The 26,144-nt window shown below is 50.8% G+C and overlaps 1 protein-coding gene across 1 annotated transcript; it reads right to left on the reverse strand.

The window, feature by feature from the left end:
• SNX19 (sorting nexin 19) lies at nt 1–25,942 on the reverse strand. Its single transcript, XM_059488409.1, has 11 exons — nt 24,419–25,942; nt 23,771–23,909; nt 23,195–23,295; nt 22,927–23,046; nt 22,254–22,381; nt 21,021–21,117; nt 20,597–20,783; nt 18,388–18,517; nt 6,073–6,257; nt 5,277–5,364; nt 1–4,063 (listed from the first exon to the last, which is right to left on the reverse strand). The coding sequence occupies exons 1-11, from the start codon at nt 25,940–25,942 to the stop codon at nt 3,931–3,933; spliced, it is 2,832 nt and encodes a 943-aa protein (XP_059344392.1). The 3' UTR covers nt 1–3,930.
• Between the last annotated feature and the right edge of the window lie 202 nt (nt 25,943–26,144).

Consider the following 26,144-nt stretch of genomic DNA (forward strand, 5'->3'; position numbering starts at 1 on the left):
ATCTTTTATGAAAAATCCTTTCCTTAGGATTTTCCCTCCTGAGAAGCTGAGAAGCCTCACGAACAAAATGGAAACAATGGTTATCTGCTGCTGTGGGATGCAACAGGTGCATCTGGGATTGGCCCAAGTTGGATGTTTGTAATTAATGGCCAATCACAGTCAGCTCTGTCCGAGCCACAAACCTTTGTTATCATTCCTTCTTTTTCTATTCTTAGCCAGTCTTCTGATGAAATCTTTTCTTCTATTCTTTTAGTATAGTTTTAATGTAACATATATAATAAAATAATAAATCAAGCCTTCTGACACATGAAGTCAGATCCTCATCTCTTCCCTCAACCTGAGACCCCTGTGAACACATTCACAACCAAAGGCAGATTTTAAACTCTGACAGAGAAGTAAGTTTGAAATAAAGTCTTATTGCACACAAGTACATGGGAGTGGAGGTTTGCTCCCCATTTAACAATTAAATGGGTTTTCCAGCCAGCAGAATTCCACAGAGACTCCAACAGCACCACGAACAGCTAATACAAAGGGTTGAGTACAGGAAATGGGGCAGGGAGTCAGTGCATGGTGGGGCTTTTTTCCCCTAAAAACACAATTTAATAATTATTTAGTATAGAGTGGTGCCTTGGAGCTCTACACCACTGCACTCAGTCATTCACATCCCTGCTTCCAGGAAGATTCCAGTCAGCTGTGGGAAACTAAGGCAGTGGGAAGGGGAACACTTCACAAATCAACAAGTGCTGGGCTGGAGGGAGATCACACAGGGCTGAAGGACCTGGAGAGGGAGAGCTGAGCACCCACCTGAGGCAGGTGCTGCTCTTGACCTAACGTGACACAAAGCTGCAACTCCTCCTTGAGGTCAAATGTGGCTGCTCTCACCACCCACCCTTTAAGAGAGGTGCCTGGAGCCTCCTGCAAATTCCTTCTACAAATTCCTTCTACAAATTCCTTCTACAAATTCCTGCAGAAAAAAAGGAGCTTGCTGGGAATATGACACACTGAGCAAGCTTAAGCTTTTTTGTCAACTTTGTTTTACCAGAGCAGTTTTTCTAGTCTTAATCCAATAGAAATAAACTTCCAGCCCACCTGAATGCAGCAGTTTGTATCTGCCACCATTGTGCTCAATTTAATCCCAAAATCACAGTGAGGCAAAGAACTCTCAGTAGAAAAAAAGCTGAGCTTTTTATTGGATTGGTTTTAGTCCTTAACAACATGATGCAGAGAGGGCTCTTTGCTCCTGGGCTCTTCACCTCAGCTGCAGGGCTGCACAAATGGGAATTGGAAGCCCAGCCAGGAGAAAGGGATCCAACCCCTCATATCTGAGACAAAAAAAGGGGGTTTTGCAGGGTAAAACAACCATTTTGCAGTTGAAACTCTTTAGGTCTGTTCCTCACTCTGCCTTGAGAGTGCACATAAATAAATCTCCTTTCTGCCTCTCTGTCCCACCTCTTTGTATCTGAACACAGAGGGGGATGGTGCTGCTGGGAGAACCCCAAATCATTGCTGCACCAGCCCAGCAAAGCACCCAAAGCTCCCAAACTGGCAGAAATCACAGATTATTTCCATCTGGAGGACTGAATATTCAGTCATTTGCATCATTTCAGAGATGGAGGTTAAAAGCTGGGAGAATTTGGGCTTCCTGGCAAAGGACAAGTGTCAGTTCATCCTCCCAGGGCCACATCCAGTGTGTGCAGGGACTGTTTCAGACTTTTGCCCTAACCTGGAGCTGGCAGTGCATAATTTGCACTCCATGATTCTCTTCAGCAAAGCCTCTCAATATTCTCCCTAATCACTGACAGACCTCAGTCCTGGAGCTCCAAAGCCCAAAATTCATTGGGAAGCAACAGCAAACAGGAACAGCAGGAACATCTGGGAAGCCACCAGGGCTCTGCTGCATCAGCCCTGGCTCAGGGTGCCCTGTGCCCCTCCTGACAGCTGGGGTGGAAATGGAAGCAGGAGGAAGAGGAGGGAAACAGAGCCTGGCAGTGAAAGACAAGCAGATATTTAAGGGTTTATCTGAGTCCTGCTTCCCAAACTCCTGTTTGGCCATTTGGGATAATCCCAAAGCATTCTCCACCTCATCTTCTCTTAAACCACTTAACTCACACCTCCTTTCTTCTCCAAGCAGGTGGCCAAGCTACCATCTCTGAAGAGAAATAGCTCCAGTGGTGATGCAGAATTGATTTGCTTCATGACACTGGATTCTGCCTGGTCTTGGGATGTCCTCAGAGCTCCCTGAAAATCTTTTTGCTTGCAGCAAAATGATCCCTCTCTGTATTTTCACACAAGAGAAGCCCAGAGCAGCTCACACTGTTGTGTATCCATAATTTAGCAGCTTTGGAAGAGCAGGACAGGCATGCTGGAGTTACACTGCCTTCCCTCCAAACATGCCATGGAGCATCCAGCTCCAAAAAACTGCAGCACTCTCTTCCAGCCTGGAATTCCATGTTCTGTGGGATGAAACCACCTGGTCCTGCAGCACAGACACCACCTGGGATCCTGCATGGCTCCTGTGTGGAGCCTCCTTAGATCTGCAGAGAACCTTCACCAGCCCAGGGCAGCACCGCTCAGTCTATGCTTCTCACAGAAAATACAGCAAAATACAGCTGGTCACCAAACTGGTCACCAAGCTGGTCACCAAACTGGGTCACCAAGCTGGTCACCAAAGCAGGTCACCAAACTGGTCAGCAAACTGGTCACCAAAGCAGGTCACCAAACTGGTCACCTAAATGGGTCACCAAACTGGGTCACCAAGCTAGTCACCAAAGCAGGTCACCAAACTGGTCAGCAAACTGGTCACCAAGCCGGGCTGTGGCTGCACACTCCGAGTCCCTCAGTACTCCCAGAACCTGACTGCTGAGAACATTAAGTGCTCACAAAACCACTCAAGTCTTGGACAGGCTGGAGAAGCAGCTCCAAGTCCCTGTTCCATGACCTGAGCAGCTTTCCAGAGCCCTGCAGGGAGCTGTGGCAGCAGCAGGGACAGCAGAGCAGAGCCCAGTGACACAGCCATGGACAGCAGAGCTCAGGCAGTGCTCCCAGGCCTAACCCACTGCCTGTCCCTGACACACATCCAGGATTCCCCTGGGCTCAACGTCCTCACTCCTCTCCCAGAGCTTCCTGTGACAGCCAGGTTTGTGTGGGAGCTGATTTGCTGTGTCCCACATGGCTCAGCTCCTTTGGCCTGAGCCTTCCAGGTGACTGTCCCAGGGACTAAAAGGTGACTCAGAAAGCACAACAGAAACAAGTCCTAAAGTCCAGCCAAGCCAGCACTCCTCCCAGCCTGAACAGAGTCTCTTTGCCAGGATCCCAGCCTGCCTGCACCTACTGAGAACCAGAGCAGGGAGAAGCAGCTGAGCTCTGTCCCTAAGGCAGGGCAGCACCTCTGGCCCTGCTCTCACCTCCCAGGTGTTTGGGCAGTTGGATGCTGAACTTCAGGACATCTCCACACTCCAGGACTTCTCCACACTCCATCCTCTCCCCATTTTCCTCCTGGTGACACAGCTGGTGCAGAGCAGGCTGCTTAGAGTGCAGGGACAGCCCTGCAGCCCTTCCCTGTCCTGCAGAAGCATTCAGCAGCAGATGCCAGCACACCAACTCTCAGTGCCAGGTGGACCCTGGAGCCACAAAAGCAGATCTCCTGTAGATGTTAGAGATGTTCAGAAGGGTCTGTGGTTCCTTCTCCAGCTGGTCAGGCTGGTTCATTGCAGGCTCCCCATCAGGTCAGCAATGGAACAGATGCTGCACAGCACCTCTGGGTTTGATCCACCACCCAGCTGACACAGAGAAGCCTGGAAGCAGCTTCATTTAGCACTGGCTGGAGAAATTCCTTACAGGAAGCTCCCAGGCACGTTCAGTAAAGGATAAAAATGCAACACTCCATGCCTGTGGCTGCTTCTCTCCTCCACTGCTGGGGCACCAGGCTGGTTAAAGTGCTGGGACACCTTTGTCTGTGCCACTGCAGGCACATGGTGTGGCAGCTGCAGCCTCAGGCTCCTTGCTGGAGCTCTTCAGAACCAAGAACTCCAGCAGAATGTCCAGGAGGCAGAACACCAGGTGCCTGGAATGGAAAAAACACAAATCTTAGACTGGTCAGGGCGTGGGAGGCAAAGCTCAGCACAAGGAAAGAGTGTTCCAATGCTCCAGGGGAGAGAGGAACAATATCAGGTCCCCAGAGAAATGTTTCCAGAGGTGGTTCAGCTTTTTTTCACCTCCCCCAAACCAGTGGGTGTTGAAGTTGCTGAGCAGCAAAGGAAACAGAAATGCATCTTCTGGAGCAAAACATGTGTTTAACAGGATCACAGGATCCCTGAAGACACAAAAGACCCCTGAGATCATCAATCCCCACCTTGTCAAGCAGCCCAGAGCACTGAGTGCCACATCCTGTTGTTCCCTGGACCCTCAGAAGATGGAGACTCCAACACCACCCTGGGCAGCCCTTTTAATGTTTAACAATCCTTTTAGTGAAGAAATACCTCCTGATGTCCAGTCTGACCCTCATGTCTCTGCTCTCCATCACCAAACCCTTGTTTTCCAGACTCACAGAACTGGGAATAGACAGAAACACCCCCTGCACAGACCTGCAGCTCCTCCAGAACCAAACTAAACCAGGATCTGTTTTACTTCCCTGACATCTAAATAAGCAGGCCAAACATAATTAACATGACTGGCTTAATAACCTGCAGCCAGCTATGCAGATGTCCCCTGATATAAGTATGGAATAATAAACTGGGTGTTTGGTGCCAAGCAGCACTGGCAAAACCCTGGGCACAGCTCTCAGAGCCCATCAGGGTGAAGACCACAATCACAAACCTGTTTATCACAGCTCTCAGAGCTTACCAGGATGAAGACCAGTCACAAACCTGTTTAGCACAGGCTCAGAGCCCACCAGGGTAAAGAACACAATCACAAACCTGTTTAGCACAGGCTCAGACCCCACCAGGGTGAAGACCACAATCACAAACCTGTTTAGCACAGGCTCAGACCCCACCAGGGTGAAGACCACAATCACAAACCTGTTTAGCACAGCTTTCAGAGCCCACCAGGGTAAAGAACACAATCACAAACCTGTTTAGCACAGGCTCAGAGCCCATCAGGGTGAAGACCACAGTCACAAACCTGTTTAGCACAGCTCTCAGAGCCCACCAGGTAAAAACCACAATCACAAACCTGTTTAGCACAGCTCTCAGAGCCCACCAGGGTGAAGACCACAATCACAAACCTGTTTATCACAGCTCTCAGAGTCCATCAGGGTGAAGACCACAATCCCATACCTGTTGATCACAGGCTGGCTGAGTGACTCCAGCACCAGGTTCCAGCTCATCTGGCACTTTCTGGTCCCAAGGATTTCCTGGATCACATCTGGAAGTGTTGGAGACAAAGCTTTAGGCAGGGAATATTTCCACAGGTCAGCCTTCTCCTGGTGGGTGCTGAATCAAAGCTCAAGATGGTGCTCTGGGGCTGGGAGAGCAGGGAGTGCCAGGACAGCATTCCTGGCTGGAAGGGCACATACCAGCAGTGCTTTTTCATTCCCAAAGGACAGTGAGGGCCCTTTACACTAATGAAGGAGTTAAAAGTTCAGACTGCACTCACAGGGATTAGGCAGCAGCTGCTTTAATGCCAAAGGTCCCCGTGTCAAACTTCAAGAGAGGGAAATCCAGTGCAGCTGGGCTGGGGATTTCAGTCCAGTGCAAAAGCCACAGCCTTTGCATGGTGGCTTTGCTCACCATGGGACCCTCTGGCAGCAGGTGGGAGCAGAGCTGTCCTGAGCCCTGCCTTGGTGAGGTGGCTCAGAACTGAGCACTGAATCATGGCCTGAACTCACATCCCTTCCCTCTGAGCTGGGCTGCCTCCCAAACCCTTACACAAACTATCCAGAACTGGAAAACTCTGGGTTTTGCTTGCAGGAAACCATCAAACCTCAAGGGTCATGAAGGTTTCCCAGTGCCTTGGCACGAGCAGCCTCCATCTCTGTATTTAACCACATTTCCAGAGACTCCAGTGCACTGGAGTGTTCCCCAGCTGCTTTCCTGCCCCAGGGCAGCTGACAAGTCTCTGGGACACACTTACTGGGCAAGATCCCCATCAGGCTCTGCAGGGCCTGCTCTGCTGTTGCCTTCTTCTGCTCCTCTGTCCTGGGGGGTTTAGGCACTGCTGGTAGAACTCCTCCAGGCCAGATGGATTCCTGCAGCAACTGGAGGTACTGGACCCAGCGCTGGGTGCAGGTCAGGGTGACCATCTGCACCTCCAGCCACCTGCAGAACAGGGAGAGGGACAAAGGTCAGGAAAAGTCCAGCTTGGGAGCCAGCTGGGATACTTCCACCCATCAAGAGGGTTAAATCAGCTTCTTTGGGTTTGTTAACATGCAGTTTTTATGTCTGTACACTGAAGATTTCCACAAGTCTTAATTAGCTGAATCTTTCATGCACCAAAAGTGGGATATGTTCCCTGTGTTTCTGATAAGCAAAGGCCATAAAAAGCCCCATCACCCTGCTAATCACAGGGACCCAAGTGAATCACTGGTGACTAAAGGAAGCCCAGCTCAGGGATATGACTGGCCTGAAGCTCCTCAGTTATCTCCAAGCACAATCTCAGACAGAGCTGGAGGAACTGGTGTTGAACTCCAAACAACCCCCAGGAAGGACTGGAAGGACACGAGCCCTGTTCTGGCAGCCTCTGCTCCTCTCATCACTCCCTCTGCTACCGAGACAGCCAAGGATGTCTTTGCTGGAGACCAAAACACACTCCAAGGATGACAAGGCATGAATATCCTGATGCTTCACCCCTCTCTCATCCTGCTGTCCACGCTGCCCTGCTGTCCAGTCCTGCTCCATCCACTGATGAGAAGCAATGAGATAACAGAATCCCCAAAGGTTTGATTTGGAGACCTTAAAGCTCATCTGATTCCACCGTGGGCAGGGACACATTCTACTAGACCAAGCCCCATCCAACCTGGCCTTGGACACTTCCATGGAAGGGGCAGCCACAGTTTCTCCAGATACCCTGTGCCAGGGTTTCCCCACTGTCACAGCCAAGAATTCTTTTGTTCCCATCCAAAATCCTACAGAACTGCTGATGGTCCCTCCTGCTGGGGCAGGACTGTGCCCTTTCTGTGTAACCACCTGCAAATCCCCAAATTCCAGTTCCCCAGAAGGGCTCAGAGGGGTTTGCAGCTGCACTGGATGATGTGTCCCCAACACCCAAGGGCTGGCCAGATGTGAAATCACTTCCTAGTCACAGCACAAGCCACAGCCATCAGTCACAACTTGCACGGCCTAAAATCTTTGTCCTCAGCATGAGGAGTGGTGTGACCGTGTTTACAGGGGTCTGAGGATGAGGGAAGAGATGAGGATCTGACTCCATGTTTCAGAAGGCTTGATTTATCATTTTATGATATATATTATATTAAAACTATACTAAAAGAATAGAAGAAAGGATTTAATCAGAAGGCTAGCTAAGAATAGAAAAAGAAAGAATGATAACAAAGGTTTGTGGCTTGGACTCTCTGTCTGAGCCAGCTGACTGTGATTGGCCATTAATTAGAAAAAACCAACATGAGACCAATCACAGATGCACCTGTTGCATTCCACAGCAGCAGATAACCATTATTTACATTTTGTACCTGAGGCCTGTCAGCTTCTCAGGAGGAAAAATCCTAAGGAAAGGATTTCCCATAAAAGATGTCTACAACAGAGAGGCTGTGGACGAACCCCACAGGAAGGTTCAGCAGGGCTCAGGGTGCTGCACTGCTGGTGCTGTGGCCTCACTGGCTCTGGAGCAAAGCTGGGAGTGTCAGCACAGCACTGGGGTAGGGAAGAGGTTTGTGATTCTGCCAGTTCTTCAAGATTCCCAGAGGACAGGAGGCAGCCAGCAGGGCCAGGAGAGCCGTTCCTCTTGGCAGCTGCTGTTCGTGCTTGCAATTCCGTCACCACTACGCCCCGGCAGCTCCCAGCACAGCCAAGAGCCCTGCCAAGGCAAACTTTATTTAACCTGCACTCTGCCAGACTGTCTGCATTCTTCCTGGGAGAGGCACTCGGGCCAAGGGTGTCCTTCCCCACACAGCTGGGCACGGGGGTACAGCAACACCCAAAGGAAGCAGGTTGGCATCATGTGGGACAGGGCTGAGGAGTGAGTAGGGAATGAGGTGTAAACAGTGATTCTTGAGGGATGCTGTCCTGGTTTAGGGCAAATTTGGGAGAAAACCTCTAAAGGGGCCCCTCCAGAAAGCAAACCCTCATGGCCCCTCTGCCCAACTGGTTTGGGAATGATTCCTCAGAGAGAAGTGGAAAGAACCTGTTTATTTAACAGACACAGCACCCCCAGCACACAAAATGAACAATACCAGATTACATCACTGTGTCACTGCTCTGAAAAAGATGGCAAATTCAGAAAGTCTCTCCTGTGGGTGCTCACTCTGTTATCACTCCCTCCACCACTGGGAATGGCTGCTGCAGCCACAAGGTGCAAACTCTTGGTGTTCCCCAGGTCCCAGTCCAGAGCAGGTTCAAATGGCTCCAAGAAAGGGAAAGAAAAACAGTCCAGGGAAAATTCAGACTGCCTAGCTAAACTAACTAATGAGCAGAAGCAAGAGCAAAGCAGGAGCAAGAGCAAAAAGCAAAAGCTGCACTATGTACTCTCTGTGTCCTGCTGACCACTGAGGGAGTGAGCAGGCTGATAACAAAACAAAATAAAGCTTTGCCCTTCAGAGCCAGTCTTGAAGGCACAGAATAACATCCAGCATAAACAGAACAGGGGATACAAGCATCATAACGTCACCCTAGGACAGATGCACACCTAGGAAATGCCAGCTGGAAAGCAAAGGACTTTAAAAAACCTGAAAAGGATCTCAGTGCAGTGGTAAGGCCAGGAATGTCTCAGAGCAAGGGACAAGGGTGATGTTCCCAGTGCTCCCAGGAAATGGGAAGCACATCCTCCATGCTCAGCATTGCCATGGACACAGAGTATGGATGCTGCTGCAAGATAAAGCCAGAGGTACCGACCTCCCACTGGCTTAGAGGACAAACTGTCACATCCCGGTCCTGCCAGGGAAAAGCCATGTTGGAAATACAATTAAAAGAGTTTTAATCTCCAGCCATCAGCAGATTTTAACACTCTGCATCATGGTAAACCCTCCGGCTATTCCCAAGCAAATTAAAGTGTTGAACTGTGACTTCTCTAGGGGCAAGAGTTTTCATTAACACAGATTTTCATTAACAGGGTTTTTCATTAACATGGTTTCTTACACAACCCGCTCTCCTAGCTGAGAAAACATCTGACAAGCAACAGAAGTTCAGAGACTTGGGGACAGAGCTGCAGAGTCAACCCTGCACCAAGGGGGATCAGACTGAACATTGACTCCAAACTCATTACAGCAACAGCCTCTTTGCAGCCTTTAAAAGGTTGCAGAAAGCAAAGAGCAAGCTTTTTTTTCCTTAGAGTTCCTAAAATAGCAAAAAAATCAGGCAAATAGTGAACAGAGAGAAAGTTGAACCTACAGAGAGCAGCACATGTTTCCAGACAGTTCAAGAGCAAGCTGAGAACTGACAAATGCTGGAAGGCCCCACACAACCAACCTCCTGCATGTCCCTAAAAACACCAGAATTAGGCAGCAAGGCCTCCAAATAACACCTCTAAATGTGATCTCACAATCTAAATGTGATCTGCACATACTGTGAGCAGATGAGTGCGTGCAGGTCTGGATTCCCAGAGTTGTGGAACACCAGGGATGGATTCTCCTCCTTGGGAAGCAGAGGGCAGCATCTGGGAATGGCTCCATGGGTCTTGCACAGCTCCACACAAGCTCCTATTAGAGGCCAACTTGCCCCATGGTGCTCAGAGAGCTGGGGAAAGAACACCCAAACCCACAAAGTTTACAAGGAAAAGTCAAGAAATAGGAGAAGAAAGAAGGAGAAACCAAAGGCAGGTGCAAATGGAAGACAGACCGAAGCACCTCTGCTCTGGGCTCCCTTCTGCCAGTGGAGCCATTCCAAAGCACTGGGAGGAGGAGAAGGGGGATTTTGAAGGAGTTTTGAATGAGTTAGAGATGGGATTTCTGAATTTTTTTGATGATGTGGTTTCTTTTCTTATCTTCTACATAGGCATGAAGGGTGATTTTGGCTCACATCTTCACTGTATGGTTCAGAAGGTCACAAGACCTTTAGTTACAAGACCTTTTAAGGATTTATTGATTAATAAAACACTGGTAACAAGGATACTTATGTTTTTGACTCAATCTTTAAATATTCCATCTTATAGACTCATGATACAGTGTGAGCTTTCTTAGCTAATCATGTTATGACACACAAACCTACAGTACAGCATTCTAAACTCCTTGTTTACCTTTGTAACTGCTTTTATTTTTATATTTTAAACTCTAAAACTCTAAACTTTCTTCTACTTAATTTAATGTGTCTTTGTTTTAAACTATAAATCCACATCATTTAAGTTTGGAAGCCTTTTCCAAGGTCTCAAATCAAATCTTGTGTTTAATTCTAAACTTTGGCTTACAGGCCCAAAGTTTTGACAGTTCTTTACATTTCAGATTCTAACAGAGGAGAACTGTCAAGACTGGTCCATGTGGCTCTAAATCCACTCTGGGAGAACAGCTGAGGCTTCAACAGAAAATCTCAGCACACAGTGAGCTGTCATGAAGAGTTTCCTTCCCTCCTCTCAACCACAGGCAAACATCAGCACCCATTTTGGGGAATCGCATCCCATTCCAACACACACAGAGCTGCACCAGCATTTAAATTGTGAGGAGTGAATTAATGCACAGAATATCTTGAACTGGAAGGGACCCACAAGGAAAGTCAAGTCCAACTGCTGGCCCTGCACAGGACATCCCAAAAATGTCCCCTCAACTCCCACACCTGTAGTTGCATCTCAGGGAGAGTCACACCAACTTTATTGAAGATTCCTACCTGAGTAAACCCCAGAAAATGGCAAATTGACCTTTCCATCAGGCAGACTTGCTGCACCAGGATTGGGATTAACCCCTCAGGAACTCCAGATATCTGCTGGTTCAAAGCTGACCTTCACCAGCAGGTCACAGATGATTTTTTGTGCTATTAAAGGCCTAAGCATTTGAGATTCATGTGCCACATTGAAAGCACTCACACACTGCTCTCAGGTAGAAATAAATCCACCAAGAAACATAAATAGACCTCTCTTATTTTTTTTTATTTTTGGATGGCTGATGAGTTACTATTTTCATTCTGCTATTTCATGAAGAAATAGCCTTAATAAGAAAGAAAAAAAATAAACCCATCACAGAACCATCTCCTTACACTTCAGAAATAGATAAAGTGACCTGCTGGGCTCAGAATGCTCTGATAGTGCCCAATGCAAAGAGCCAGACTGCAAAGGCTACTGAGGCCTGGAAGATAATCTGCAGGGGCATAACTTGCCCATGCTGTAAGGCACCTCTGTTTGAAATAGCTGCTGCTGGAGGAATGAAATGGCTGCTAAAAAAGAGCCAAATTAATGCCATGGTTCAAGCTGGAACTCCAAGGTCAGCTGAAGAGGTCCATTAGGATAAGAAGGGCCTGGGAATGAAAAATAAGGGCTGGGGAGTGCAAACCTTTGCATTCCTTGGGCTCCTTGGAGGGAGGAAAGACAGGCTGAGAATCAGGGACAGATAAATGGGCTTGGTTTTACCTGGCTGGAGCCTCTCACATAATTGGACCATCCAGAGAGCTCAGCTCAGCAAGGACAGGCTGGATTTGCTCAGTATGGACATCAAAGATGTACTAAAAATGAACAAAGAGATGTAATACTCTCCAAATTTACACCCACCTGCCAGGAATGGGTAAAACTCCGCTCGTTTTGTGCATCAAGGTGAGGATCAAAACTGAGATCACCTCAGCTAAGGAACAGTGAAGTTAAATATGCTGACTGTAATTGAAACCTGAAACAATAGGAATTGTGATTTCCTCAAACCCAGGGGTTTTAAGGATTTAGATAAACACAAGCTGAAGGCCAGGCTAGAAGATGACAAAGATGACAAAAAGGAGAACAAAGCTCTGCTTTAGCTGCATAAATACAAACAGCTCTACAAATATAAATGAAATAGCGTGTCCAGCTCACCCCTGAGTGCTGCCCACCCCAGAACATGGCTCCCCTGCCCTAAGGAATACAGTGTGGAGATCCAGAAGCTCAAAAAGCCCTCTGGGACCAACGTAGTGAAAAGCATTGAGGAAAAAAAATCAACATCTGGAAAACACGAGGCATTCAAGCATGACTCTGAAATTAAGAAAGTCTGGTGCTTAAATCACCAGACCATCCCTGCCTTACCAGCTCTTGTTCCCCAGATTCCTCCTCAGATAATGCACAAGATTATCCTTAACTCAAGGGTTCAAGAGGAGGAACACTGCAGTGCTTTGACTGCAAAACCTTTCTGAGGAAACCTTGTAAAAATGAAGCAGCAGCTGCAGTGGGCACAGCAAGAACTGAAAAACACAAATAGATATTTCTTGCTCTGAGGCTCAGCTTTCAGCACCTGCTACCTGAGCCTAAATCCACCTTCTCCACACAGCAGAAACATATGCAGCACACTCAGCTCAGCACCTTCAAAGCAACCTCACACTTGTCCAGGCCATGGGTAAACCCTGTGCTGAGGAAAGAAAAAGAAAAAAAACCTCCATAAATGAAAGGACATGAAGCATCCTGAGGCCTTTTAAACTCCTGTACAAATTCTCCTTCTTGAAATGTTCCTCTGCTGATGCCCTGTGAAGGTTTAGAGTTGTAAGCAACCCATCCTGGACCTGGCTGGCTTCCCACCTTTCCTACCTGCTTGACCCAGGGACGTGTGGGTGTGCAGGACATCTTACTGTGGGGCAGAGAGGAAGGAAAAGAAATAATTCTGTTCTGCAGGCAATCATTCACCCCTGCAGGGAGGAAAGCACCCCTTGGAGCTGGGATTTCTGTGCCATTTCATGTGTTGCTCCCTCCAAACACACCTGCTGCATGAAGAAATCATGGAAACTCACAGGGCTGCAATGGCTTCACCCTGCAGGGAATGAACCATTGCTTTTCCCAGCCTGGATCTTCCTCTGATGCCCTGGGGCTCAGGGAAGGGGGGGAAAGGTATGTGATTAAAATAATCATCCCCAAACCCCCTTGATTTTTCACAAAGCATCCTGGCTTTTGATAACATCTTCTTCAAGTATTTATTGAGCCAATTAAGCTCTCAGTGGTGCCCCAGGGAGAGGCCAGGCTGTCTCAGCCAGACCCTGCTTGGAACAATTGCTTCATTAGCCCACTTCAGAATCAAAATACATAAACCCACTATTAACCCTTCTAAAACCAGGGAAAACTAAAACCAACAGGGAGACATGACTTCCACTCAATCCTTTTCTTCTTTGTTCTATTTGAAATAGGAAGTTGTTGAGCTTTTTTAAATCCAGGGAAAAAAAGCTGGCATGTTATAACTATTGAAACAGAATCAGAGTTAGAATAATGTTGCAATTATTATCAAAGCATGGAGTGCTGGCTTCATTCTAGTGGCTGTTTTTGGAAGAATGCTGCTTCTAGAAGAGGGGAAAAAAATTTTGTTTGGGACAGAGATTCAAAGCCAGATCCAAAATTTCCAGGTGCTTGGAGACAACTGAATCGAGGCCCATTTCCAAGCTGATTTTATTTACTTTGCATATACACACCAAGACACAGAGTCCTGAAATCACTTTTACTGACATACCACAGGCTGCAGTTCCTGCTGCTCCTCATGGCTACAACACAAACAGCCAAACCCAGAAATGAGGAGTAAGATGCCATGAGGTTGGTTCCCCTAACTCACAATTCTGGTGCTGCTTTTAGGATTGTTTTTAGGGACAAGGAGACTTTGCTGCCACATAGCTGGGCCTGCCAGCACAGCCCCTCTGCGTGCAGCTGCAAAGATCCTCATCAAACATGCCCAAATCCACTCCCCAGGTAACAAACCAGGAGAATGAGTGGATTCAGATGCTCCAGCTGCACTGATATTGCATTCCTGCCAGCAAAACTCAGGCACTGCCTGAGGCTGGAGTGGTACCTGCCAGCCAGGGACCCAAAGGGAAGCAGGAGCACAGTCTCAGCTGTCAGACATGGCCCCTCCATGGCCCCAGGGCTGGCAGAACTCCCTGCCCATGGGCACTGTGCTCCCAGGGGTGCTTGGCTGCTCCAGGTTTACTCAGGGACACTGAAGAGGGGCAGGCATCACTCTCTGCTGGTGGCACTTTCCAGTCAAGAGGATCAAGGTGGCTGCCAAGGGTCTTTGTGCCAGTTCTGTTGGCACAGAGATCAAAGAAAACCAAAGAGAAAATCAGAACAAAGCACCAGGCAGGAGCTCTCTGAAGCTCCAGACCTCCTTGAGTCACAAGTGCCTGTGACACTCAGCCTGACACCAGCAGAGCCCAACACCAAGGTGACAGCATGAACTTGCAAGAACCAGTTCTCAAAGGCATGATGGCCACCTGCAGCCAGTCTCAAAGCATCCCTGCCTCTCCACCTACAGCTCACACAGACTGGAATGTCACCTCCTCTAATCTTCCAGTTTGGCCAAGGGATGAGGGGACATGGAGGAGCACAGGAATGACCCAAAGCACACAGCAAGCCAAGCAGTGCTGAGCTCGTGGGTAAGGCAGGGATGACTGGCATTTATTTTAACTCCTGCTCAGTGGAACATGACACCAGCAAAGCTGCCTGAGTAGTTCCACATGCTCCTTTCAGAGACAGGCACTTCCAAGCCTGGCACAGACTCTGTGCCCAGCCCTGCTCAGGTTCCAGGGCACAGACAGCTGGGGTGTGCTGAGACACCTTCCCCCCACTCAGTGCTTTGTGGCCATGGCTTGCTGTTGTGCTGCATGAGAAGGAGCCAGGAAAAGCTGACAGACCAGGATCTGTCCCTCAAATCCTCCCAGGTCCATCCTTGGGGTGCTGGCACTCTCCCCTTTGGACAGCAGAGGTGGTGGCTGTCACCCTGGCCCCAGCTCTGCAGGGCACTGACAGACCCCAGACCTGAGGCCATTGTGGGGACAACTGAGGGCAGGGTGTGGGGTCCCAGCAGGGTGTGGGGTCCCAGCAGCCTCAGCACTGTGCCCAGCTCTGCAGGGCACTGACAGACCCCAGACCTGTGGCCACTGTGGGGACAACTGAGGGCAGGGTGTAGGGTCCCAGCAGGGTGTGGGATCACAGCATTCGTGCTGCGTATTTTTAACACCTCATTGACTCACAAGGCTCTAAAAAGCACCCAGATTCTCCAAATGCTTCCACTGGAGCTCAGAACAGCCCCACCTCCTCCCCTGTGCCAGCAGGTTGCTGCTGCAGCTCCCAGGGGAAGGAAGAGGAGCTGATCCCTGCAGGGCAGGAGGGAAGCGGAGCCGGACAGAGGCGGGAGGGGACAGAGGGTTTGGGGTTTGTTTACAGGCACGGCCCCAGCACGCTGAGAGGCTGCTGGAAGCAATCCTCGGCCCCAGGGTCATTCCCACTCCCAGCCCCTCCATCCTCCTCTGCTTTCAGCTCCAAAAAAGGCTCACTCCCTGTTACATAATGGGATGGGCTCAGTGCAGACCCGGCTCGCACACGCGGCCGCACTTTCCTCAACAATCCCTTTTTCGGTCATGGAGCCTTCCTGTCCCACTGCCACCGGCCTGACAGGCAGGGAGACTGATGGGCCTGGCTGCAGCCAGCCCTGCTGGGGAGAAGGGGAAGGAGCAGAGTGCTGGGATGGTCCTTGCACAGAACAGAGAATGGAGTAGAGTGCTGGGATGCTCCTTGCACAGAAAAGGGAATGGAGCAGTGTGCTGGGATGGTCTTTGCACAGAACAGGGAATGGAGTAGAGTGCTGGGATGGTCCTTGCACAGAACAGGGAATGGAGCAGTGCTGGGATGGTCTTTGCACAGAACAGGGAATGGAGTAGAGTGCTGGGATGGTCCTTGCACAGAACAGGGAATGGAGCAGTGCTGGGATGCTCCTTGCACAGAACAGGGAATGGAGCAGTGCTGGGATGCTCCTTGCACAGAACAGGGAATGAAGCAGTGCTAGGATGCCCCTTGCACAGAACAGGGAATGGAGCAATGCTGGGATGATCCTTGCACAGAACAAGGAATGGAGCAGGTCAGGAGGCCCCACCATCAGTAACAGTGTGCTCACAGCAATCATCTGTGAGCACACTGAATCAATCATCTGAATCATCTTGAGCACTGCCAGCCCAAGGCAGAAAGTTCTCCAAGAAGAGGGGGACTGGCTCTTGCGAGAAGCTGGATCCCGTTCTTGGTGTAAGTTTTGTTGGTTTGTGGTCATTTCTGTCACTCTGCACCTAGTGTCTCATGCCAGAGCAGAATTCTCATCTGGCAACTGCAAGAGGGCAGCAGGAGCAGCACCTACCCTCTAAATACAAGCTGGCAGAGGAGTGTCCAGCAGCAGCCCCTCCAAACACTGCCAGGACACCTCCTTTACATTCCTTACCACCTCACCCAGCCACTGGCAGGAACAGGAAGGTCTAATCTCCTGAAGGGATTATTCCCACTCATACTTTGTGACCAGCAATGGTTGAAGACACAACCCAAATCCATCTGCTGTCCTCTGTTTATCTGTTCTCAGAGGCAGGAGCATCAATTCCTTGAAGAGCAGATGCTCCCAGAAGAGTTTCTGGTACTTTCTCCACCTGTAAAGGGTTCCCAGACACAGGGCCAGACAGAATGGCAGTGCCGGGTCTGGCTGAGCAGTGATCAAGTTGCAAATATTTAAATGGAAGAGAAATAGAACCAAATTCACACTGTGTCCCTGGACAGGCAGGTCTGAGATGGAGACCTTGTGGTCTGCTCAGGACAGCAGTGACCACCTGGGCCAGGAATGAGTCCAAGTCTCAGGGCCAGGGTGAATGGCAAACTGCAGGAGGGCTCCCCATTCCCAGATCTCCATTGTGGAGGTAAATACAGGCAGCAGAATTGGGAGGAAAATGTTCCTTGCAGCAATCCAGGTGCAACACCATCCTCCTGGTGACAGGTCAGTCCCCACTGTGCAGCTCCTTCCCCTGGGACTCCTGACTGTCCCACAAGAGCAGAGCCAGCCTCACCATGTGGATTTCAGCACGGACACAGGGTTTGTTAAAGAGGTTGCAGTTGCACCTTGACCTGATGGGGACACCAAGAAGTCCCAGGGCTTCCCCATATCACCCCCAGCCAGAGCTCTGCCTGCAGCACATGTGGGTTCACTCTGACCTGTGCAAGTGGAGCAGCTACAAACACATTCCTCCTCACTCCTTCCTCCTCACCCTAATCTAACACACAACCCTGGGAGCTCCTCCACCCTCCAGCTCCAGGATGTGCTGTGTGTATCCCAACTTCTCTAGTGGAAAATGCCAATGCCACGTGTGGGTGCTGCAGGCCCCCTGGGTGACCAGGACACAGCTTATTAGGAGGTGATGATGTGCCTGTAGAAGCTCTCATACCGCTGTGCTTACACACACAGATTGGGTTGCAGCTTGCTCCCAAGAGGCCAGAGCCCATTCTGGAGAAGTGGGAGCAGCCCCCACCTCCTGCCACTGAAGGAACAGGCCAGGACTGAAGGACAGCAGTCCTGACCTCAAAGCACTTTGGCAATCTCTGCTGAGGGCAGCTCAGGTTACCAGCTCTGTTATAATGAGCTGCCCTGCACATTCTGATGCTGGCTCTGGATGCCTGCAGAAGAAAGGGCACAGCAGTGGGAAAAGCACTGCTCTAAGACTCTCCCAAGCCCTTCAGGGAAGGCTTTCCTTGTGCTGTAAAAAACCACATCCTCAGCTAGTGATAGTCACCAACCTACACCAAAAAACAGGAATTCTCTGTTTGTGTGTCTTGGCCTGGAGCCTTACCACCCAGAGGCCAGGGCCCCAGGAAAGCTTGGCAAGTGCACCCCAGCTGGAAAGGAAGCCTGTCCCTGCTCCATGTGTGGGTCCCTGCCCCAGGCACAGGCAGAGCAGAGAGGTGCAGCAGTGAGAGCAGAGACCACACTCTGAGCTGTCACTGACAAGTTGCTGTTCCCTGGGCCTGTTTATTCCACTTCTGCAGAAGGAACAAGCTGAAGCCCTGGGCAGCACAGAGCAGGAGGCCAATCCTCCCCAGAGAGCCCCAGAGCTGGGCACTGCTGCCCTTGCATGAGCCAAGACTTGCACTCCCAGGGCTGGATCTTCCCTTTCCCTGATTTCAAGGGACAGGAGGCTGCCCATTAGAGCTGCTCATGAAGAAAACAGCTCCTGGTGCAGATCTCTAAGGTATTAACTCCACATTCATGGAGCACCTGCTTTACAGAACTCTGGTGGTTGTTGCACACACAGCATTTATCTGCACTCAGGCACGAGCTCCATTCCAGCTGTGACTCCAAAGGGAATGCCTCTCACAGAGCAGCCAGGCTGGTCACTTTGGCCTTACCTTTGAACAAGGGTCCCAAAGAGCACATTGAAAACCTTCTGGATGTTCTCTGTGCACAGCCAGCCCCAGTGATCCACCAGCACCAGACGAAGCACGTCCAGGGCCAGGTCAGCCAAAGCTGTCTCAGAGTCTGCCGGGAGGAAGAGGAGGGGCAGATGAAGAAACCACCTCAGGGCAAATCTGATTAAAAGCATCATCACAAACTAATTCATTTCTCCCCAGCCTGGCCCTTTGTCCACTCACAATGACCTGCTGCAGCCCAGCCAGCCTGGGACCTGCCCTCCCCACTCTGGCTTCCACCTCATCCAGGCAGCCCCAGCCTCCCACCAAGGGCTGCACCAAAGGCTCAGCTCCTTCTCAGTTAAACAGTGGGATTATCAAATCCCAGTCCATGTGCCCCAAACAGGTAACAGAGCAGGTGGTGGCTGTAGCCAGGATGAGGTGCACTGCTGAGGACTCTCATCCTGGTCTTCCCCATGCCTTTCCCTGCTCCCAGCAGTTTTCCATGCACCAGGCTCTGTTGGTGGCTGTGCGCTGCCATCGTGTGGCAGATCCCAGGCTTGGCAGGAAGGGGGATGAAACACATCTGGATAAACCAGATTTACCAGTTAAAACACAAACCCACACACCTACCCGAATATCTCTGCTGTCACAGACCTGGGACACCAAACCTCCCTCTGATCCTCAGGGGGATGTCAGAGCCTTCAGCAAAAACAGTTTCTACTCACTAAGGAATTACTTTCATGCTGTTTGTCCCTGAGGTGTTGTGCTGAACAAGCTCATTGATGTGCCACAAAACTGCCCCAGACTGCCACACCCAGGCCACCACCCCAACCTGAGGCTGCTGCCTCGGCTCTGCTGTCCAGGTGAGATCCTGTGCAGCAGCTTTTCCTAATCTGGCTTCTCTCAGCCTCATCTTCCAACCTGTCTGTCTACAGAGACAATTTACACTCACAATTTACTACTGGAAATAAAGGGAAGAGGGATTCTGGACCCCACACCTCTCCTCCTCTGCTCTTCCTCTTCCTAAAAGCTGGACTAATTAATTCCAGGATTTCACTTGGAAAATACAGGGCACTTGGCACTTCTTGCTCTGGGCCATGCATAAGTTACTGCCCACTTGCTTTGCCCCCTGAGACTTCCCAGTGCAGTCTGGAGCAGGCTGGAGCTTGCCCAGAACCTCACACAGGGAGCATCCTCACAAGCTGTTTATTCCCACAGCATCCAGATCCTCTTCCTCAGAGAGCTGCTGGCCAACCACTTCCCAGAAGTCACTCCATGAGCAGATATGGACATGGCTTTGCCTTTTTATCCAGACATTTGTTTTCCTCACCCTGCCAGCCCAGCCTGAAGCATCCCAGATCTGTGAGCATTTGAGATCACTGACATTCCATTTCCCTCAGAGTTCAGCTAACTTGGCCTGCTCTGTGCACAACCCTGGCCTCCAAAACTCCAGTCCTGCTTCCCCAGAACCACAGACATGTGTTCCAAGATGACAGGCAAAGCTGGTAGCACAGGCTGGGTTTCAGAACACCAGGCCTATCCTATCACAAACACGTGCTTTCAGTCAGAGCTTGCCAAACTTGAACCACTGGAGAGAAGATTTTTGGGAAGTTCCAGTTGATACAGCTCAGCTATTCCAAGAAAAAAGATTGGGGAACATATTTTTGCATGTGTTTAGGATAATCTTGTAACTGTTCTGGGGCAGCCCTGTGCTTCAGAGGAGGGTTTTAGAAGCAGAAAAGGGAACATCATTCCTTGAACTGAGATTACATTTGTGCCACTCCCATCAAATCTATCTGAACTTAATCTCAGAGGTCCTTTTATAGTATAGACATATCAAGGCTATCTGGAAACTACCAAGAAACTGTGATTTGGCCCATTTTTAGTTTGTAAGAGCTTGATTTTAGAACATTGCCAGTTTAAGCAGCATGTCCTTAAGAAACCTCTTTGTGCAGTGACTGCTGAGCACACCAAGGTGAAGATCTGCAGTGACACAACTGAGCCAAAACCCAATTTGCTCCCACCAGCAACGATGCTCAGAGCAATCACCAAACAGCACTGGAAAACCTAATTTGCTTTCCCTTCAATCAAGATGCAACAGGCAGGAAAGCAGGTCCTGAAAACCTTTCAAGCTGAACCTGCAGATGTTGGAGCTGCTGTGGTACCGAGGGGGAGAAATTCAAGCACTGAGAGAGGCTGAGCTCACCAGAGTCAGTGTCTGGATGTCCTCCCTGCTCTGCTGTGCTCAGCCCATCCATTTCTTCCTGCACAGAGATTTCCTTGGCTTCTCTGCCTCCCTGGCCTTCAGGGGCCTTGCTGGGGACTGCTTCCAGCAGCTTGTCCTGCTTCTGGATGAAGGATTCCATAGCAGCCAGAGACAGGGTGCCAGAGACCTACAAAAGTGTGTTAGTGCCACAGAGCCTGGGCTCTGCAGTGCCCAGACAGCCTCCCACCTCCTGGTTTGCACCCAGGTGTAGCCAACAGCACAGCCAGGGCTGCTTATTGTCCTTCTACCAAGAGCTGGCATGTGGCAACAAGGCTGCAGCAGCCACAGCCCTGGTGGATGGTGATTATTCCCAAACAGGCAGTGGTTGGGGTTGTGAAAGGATTACAAGAGGATCTGAACTTACAGCATTGCCCTCTCTGATGGAGTACACGATCCTGTCATGAGCTTCACTCACACTCAGCACTGGAGTGATTTTACTGGATGAGAACCTCAGCCTGGACCTGGAAAGCAGAGCCATGGCACAGTCAGTTTTCCCTGCAAGTTGTGAGTCATGAGTTTTCCAGCCTCAGCCAAGCCCCATGACCTGTTCCTGCTGTCCACATGCAAGCTAAGAAATCTGATTAGACCTGAAGTGGTTCAGAAAAAGCATCTGCCTCCAAGATAACTGGCAGTGAAACCAACAACAAAAGCTGTAAAGCACTTTTCCTCACATACACCTGAGCTGAGCCAAGGTTTTCCAGCATTCCACAAGGAGCTGTTACACAGAAGCTGATAGGGAGATGTAGGCAGATGTCAGCAAGGTGTAAGCACTGCAGCACACACAGGGAAGTGTTCAGAAAAGCCTCTGAGATGAAATAGACTCAGCAGGATTGTGAAATCTAATTATAAACATTGACAAAAAGAAAGATATGAAAGGACATTGGGATTTTGGGACAAATTGTAAAATAGCCTGTTTATCATTAAGGAATGTCCTTTTCAGCCAAAATGGTTCCAAACTTGTACTTTTTGAGTTTGTCTTTCTGTCCAAAGCAGCTTTTTCCAGCAAAACATCACTTTTTGGAAAGAAAAAGCCATACTTGTACAGAAACCTTCCCTTCCTTGGTGAGAGAAGAACCACTGATGAGACAGTCATAATGAGAGTGGGCACTGTCAGCAGCACCAATATTTGGTGAGGAACATATATGAAACAATCTTAAGTATTACTCATAAATAGCTATTTAAATGTTTTCTGGGCAAAGCCACTGTTGGAACACATGGGAGAGGCAGGAGGGGACTTTCAGGTAGATAATTTACAGCTGTATTTTGCAATCACTCCCTGCATATATTTAAGGTTAAAAAGCAATTCCTCAGGACCATTAGAGTCTCTGCTGGCAAACGGCAGCAGCTCAGAGCTCTTTTAGGAAGAAACCTACCTTGTGTGGAAACCTGAGCATTGCTGGGAAACCCTTTAGATAAACTGCAGCTCAAATAGCTGTATTCAGCAAGGGAAGGAGAAAGTAATTCAGCTTCAGAAAAGAATTTGCTACCCAACACAGAATTTACTACCCAACACATAAAGCCCCAAGTCAGTTCTTCCCCACCATGGGCTCAGTTTGTTCATGAATCCCTTGTCCTGCAAAGCTGAGGGAGCCCTTACTTGGTTTTCTTCCCGTCTGTCTGGGATTTCCCATCCACTTCTGACTCACTCAGATCCTCCGTGGGGCTCTGGGGCTCTGACCTGGGGAACGCCGTCTTCAAGGTGTCCACGATGGCATTGACAACAATCTGCAAAGCCAGCCTTTAATTACTGCCTTTAATTACTGCATTGATCCTTGGTACTTACACTCATCAGGAGTTTTGAGACTTGCACTGGATTTTCTATTAAATAGAAAGAACCTATTAAATAGGTTCTTTAACACAAACTCTGACCCTTTATGGGTTTCTGGGCAAGGTGAGCCCAGCTCCAAAGAAAGGGTTTTGGCTCCTAGGAAACACTGAAGCCTAGGGAGCATCTCTGGGAGCAGCTGGAAAGGACTCAGGTAAGCAGCTCCCCATTTTTCCCACTTTGTCTATCCTGGAGACAAGGATATTATTACTGCCTTTAATTACTGCATTGATCCTTGTTACTTACATACATCAGGAGTTTTAAGACTTGCACTGGGTTTTCCATTAAATAGGTTCTTTAACACAAACTCTGACCCTTTATGGGCTTCTAGGCAAGCTGAGCCCAGCTCCAAAGGGTTGAGGCTCCTAGGAGACACTGAAGCCTAGGGAGCATCCCTGAGAGCAGCTGGAAAGGGCTCAGGTAAGCAGCTCCCCATTTTTCCCACCTTGTCTATCCTGGAGACAACGAAGGGCTTCTTGACAAAGGCGATCCTGGCGTCGGTGTTGAGGGCCAGGAATTCCTGCACCTCCTCACTGTTTGCAATCTCAGGGACTGCACACAATTGCTGCAAGGACAGATGGAGATTCAGATCATTTCCTAGTCAAGTTCCCAGCCTGATTGTGTAATGTGGAAGAGACATGGTGTGCTCCACTGTCTGCACAAAGCTGTCCTGAGCTCTGCTTGTAGCTCACAGGAGCACACAAACATCCTACCTTCAGGAAAGATTCCAGCAGACTTTTCCTGGCTTCCACTTTATCGCTGTCCATGTTTCCAAATGGCAGATCAGGGAACAGTTTCTTTGGTCCTTTGATGTCTACAAAGGAAACAAACCCACAGACAAACTTGAGAAAACTGCAAAGCCACAGTAACCTTAAATGAAAAGACTTTTAGATCTTAAAACTGAAAAATTTTTAAGACTAAAAATTAAAATTTTAAAATCTAAATACAGATTTTAGTCTTTATTAAAACCTTAATGCTCTAATGATTAAGGCTATCCTCACACACTGCCTGGCATCAGCCCAAGGTAATGCACAGACACCAGGGTTTATATGCACTGTTATGGTGCAAAATTGCAAAACCAACTGTCGTGGAATGCGCAGAGGAATGGTTTGAAATTTCAGAAGAGATAAATCATTCCTCCAGCCAGCTCTGCACAGAGCACTGGAGTATGTGGGCAGGGAACACAGCCCAGCATCCAGAGCTGCATGAGCAGGGCAGGAAGCCCTGGGAGCAGCGGAACAAGGTGAGAGGGAGAAGGATTTTCTCGGAGGCCCGCTGCAGGCACTGACTTTTCAGGAACTTGCGGAGCTCCGGCTTCTCCTCCAGCCGTGTCTGCAGGTTGAGGAACTCGCGGTAGCGGCGGTTCACGGTGTGATAAGCCACCTGCTGCAGGCTGCCCGCCGCCTCGCCCTCCAGGGCTGTCTCATACTGAGGAGGAAGGCAAAGGCATCATCCTCACACATCCTACAACAGCCCTGCTCCCCCCTCAGGCCCCACCCAGCAATTCCTCAGTCAACCCTTTCCTGAAGAGGAAGGAACCAATCATGATGGAACAAAAGCAGGAAAAGAAAAGATTCAACCAGCCCCACAGGAATCCCAAACAGCCACAGTGCTCGGTATTTCCCCACTACCAGACTGTCCTGGTTTGAAAAGGAAATGAGTTTTTTGGGAGTTTGTGTTGAAACCAATCAGTGCTGAAATTTGAATACTGGCACCTGGCATGGCCACTGAGGACACAGATACACCTCTGAGAACACAGGGGGTTAAAAGTCACATTTTTCTGGTCATATCTCACAGCAGAAACTAGGGAGAATATATTTTCATGGGGGCACTGGCACTGACAAAATGTATTGTGGAGACCCACACAGAGCAAGTGCTCACTGCAAACAGCAGCCCAGGCAGTGGCAGGGATGTGGGAAGGGGTGAGGAGCCCTTACCTTGACGGTGTAGAGGGTGTAGGGGTGGAAGCCAGTCCCGCTGTGCTCCCGGGCAGTGATGGTCCCGGTGATCCGCAGGTTCTGGATGACCACCGGGCCCTCGGGGCTGCTCAGGGGCTCGAAGCTGAAGGTGCTCATGGAAGCTGTTGGGGAGGATGACAGCAGGGGCAGGCTCTGCCCAGGCTCTGGGGGAAACGGTGCTGGGCCCTCTCCTGCCCCCAGATCTCTCCCCAGGCTGGAGGGTCTTTGTGAGGAGAACCTCCTTGGGACAGCTGGGCTTTCCTCCTCCTTCTCAGCCGCTGGCTCGATCTGGATGTCAGGGCAGGAGCTCAAAGCAGAGGTGGGAAGCAGGCCAGCATCCGAGCTGGGGCCAGGGGCGTGGTCCAGGTCCCCTGTGCCATCCTCCGAGGCAGGTGCTCCCTCTGGCACAGGAGGGTCCTGGGGGGGCTCATCAAGGAGCTCTCCAGCAGGGGAAGGAGCCAGCAGCTCCACATCCTGCCCCGTGTCAGGTGCGGGGGATTCCAGCTCCAAACCCTCACAGGGGAAGAGGGATCCCAGGGCTTGGGGGCGCAGGAAGGGTTCCTCTGCATGGCATGACCTGCTCGCCTCCTCTCCCTCCTCTCCAGCAGCCCCTGCCTCTCTCCTGAACCCCTCGGCAGCCCTCGGGGACGGGGAGAACCCGGCGGGAGCTGCATCTGTCTGTGCCGGGAAAGGCAAGGAATCCGGCACTGGGGGTGCAGGGTGCGGCTTCCCACCCCGGGGCTTCTTGGAAAACGCCCCAATGAGCAGCAGGTTGATCCAGTCGGGATCGGACATCTTCCTGACGGCCGGCAGCAGCACGTTGCAGGCCACCAGCTCCACCACCACGAAACGTCCCGTCCGTGTCTCCAGGTGCGGCCAGGGCACCAGTGCCCGCAGCAGCGCGTCCACGGCGGCGCGGGCACAGCCCACCTCGGCCGCAGGGCTCAGTAGCGCGGGGTGCGGCCCTGCCAGCCGGCTGTACTCCTTCCACAGCGTCCGGCCGCCCTTGGGGTCGGCCCTCAGGGCATCCCGAGCCCGCAGGAAGCTCTGCAGGTGCTGCCCGCAGAGCAGGAGCAGGCGGCGGGCCAGCGCTCGCCGGTCCACCCGCCTCATCCGCCGCCGCAGCTCCGCGGCCAGCCCCAGCATGGCCCTCTCCACCTCGGCCTCGAAGGCCGGCTCTCTGCTCACCGTGCGGTACCACGAGGCCACGAAGTCCCGCACCACCTTGCGGACGGTGCTGGCGATCTCCTTCTCCAGGCGGGCCTCGTCCGCAGGGCTGCCGGCCGGGGCCCGCAGGGAGCTGACGAAGCGCTCCAGGCGCAAGCGGCGGCCGCGGGGAAGCAGGGCCGGGGGGCCCAGCCAGCCGCCCAGCACGGCCAGCGCCCCGCACAGCAGCCCCAGCGCCCGCAGGTCCAGCAGCAGCTGCAGCGCCAGCAGCCAGCCCAGGGCCACCAGCAGGGCCAGCAGCGGCCGGCGGGACCCCGAGGGACCGCGGGCAGGCATGGCGGGGCGGGCAGCGGCTGTCACAGCCGGAACGGTGGGGAGGGGTGCACGGCTCGAACCTCACCGGGCTCGGCAGGGCCCGGCCTGGGCTGCTCGACCGGGGTCGGAGGTTCAACCACCCCGAAACCTCAGCGGGCACTGGCGCTCAGAGCGCAGCGGGTCCGGGGCCCTCTCTGGGCTGGGTCAGAAGGCCCAGACCGGG

The sequence above is a fragment of the Ammospiza nelsoni genome, chromosome 24 (genome assembly GCF_027579445.1).
Source record: "Ammospiza nelsoni isolate bAmmNel1 chromosome 24, bAmmNel1.pri, whole genome shotgun sequence".
In the NCBI taxonomy this organism is placed as follows: Eukaryota; Metazoa; Chordata; class Aves; order Passeriformes; family Passerellidae; genus Ammospiza; species Ammospiza nelsoni.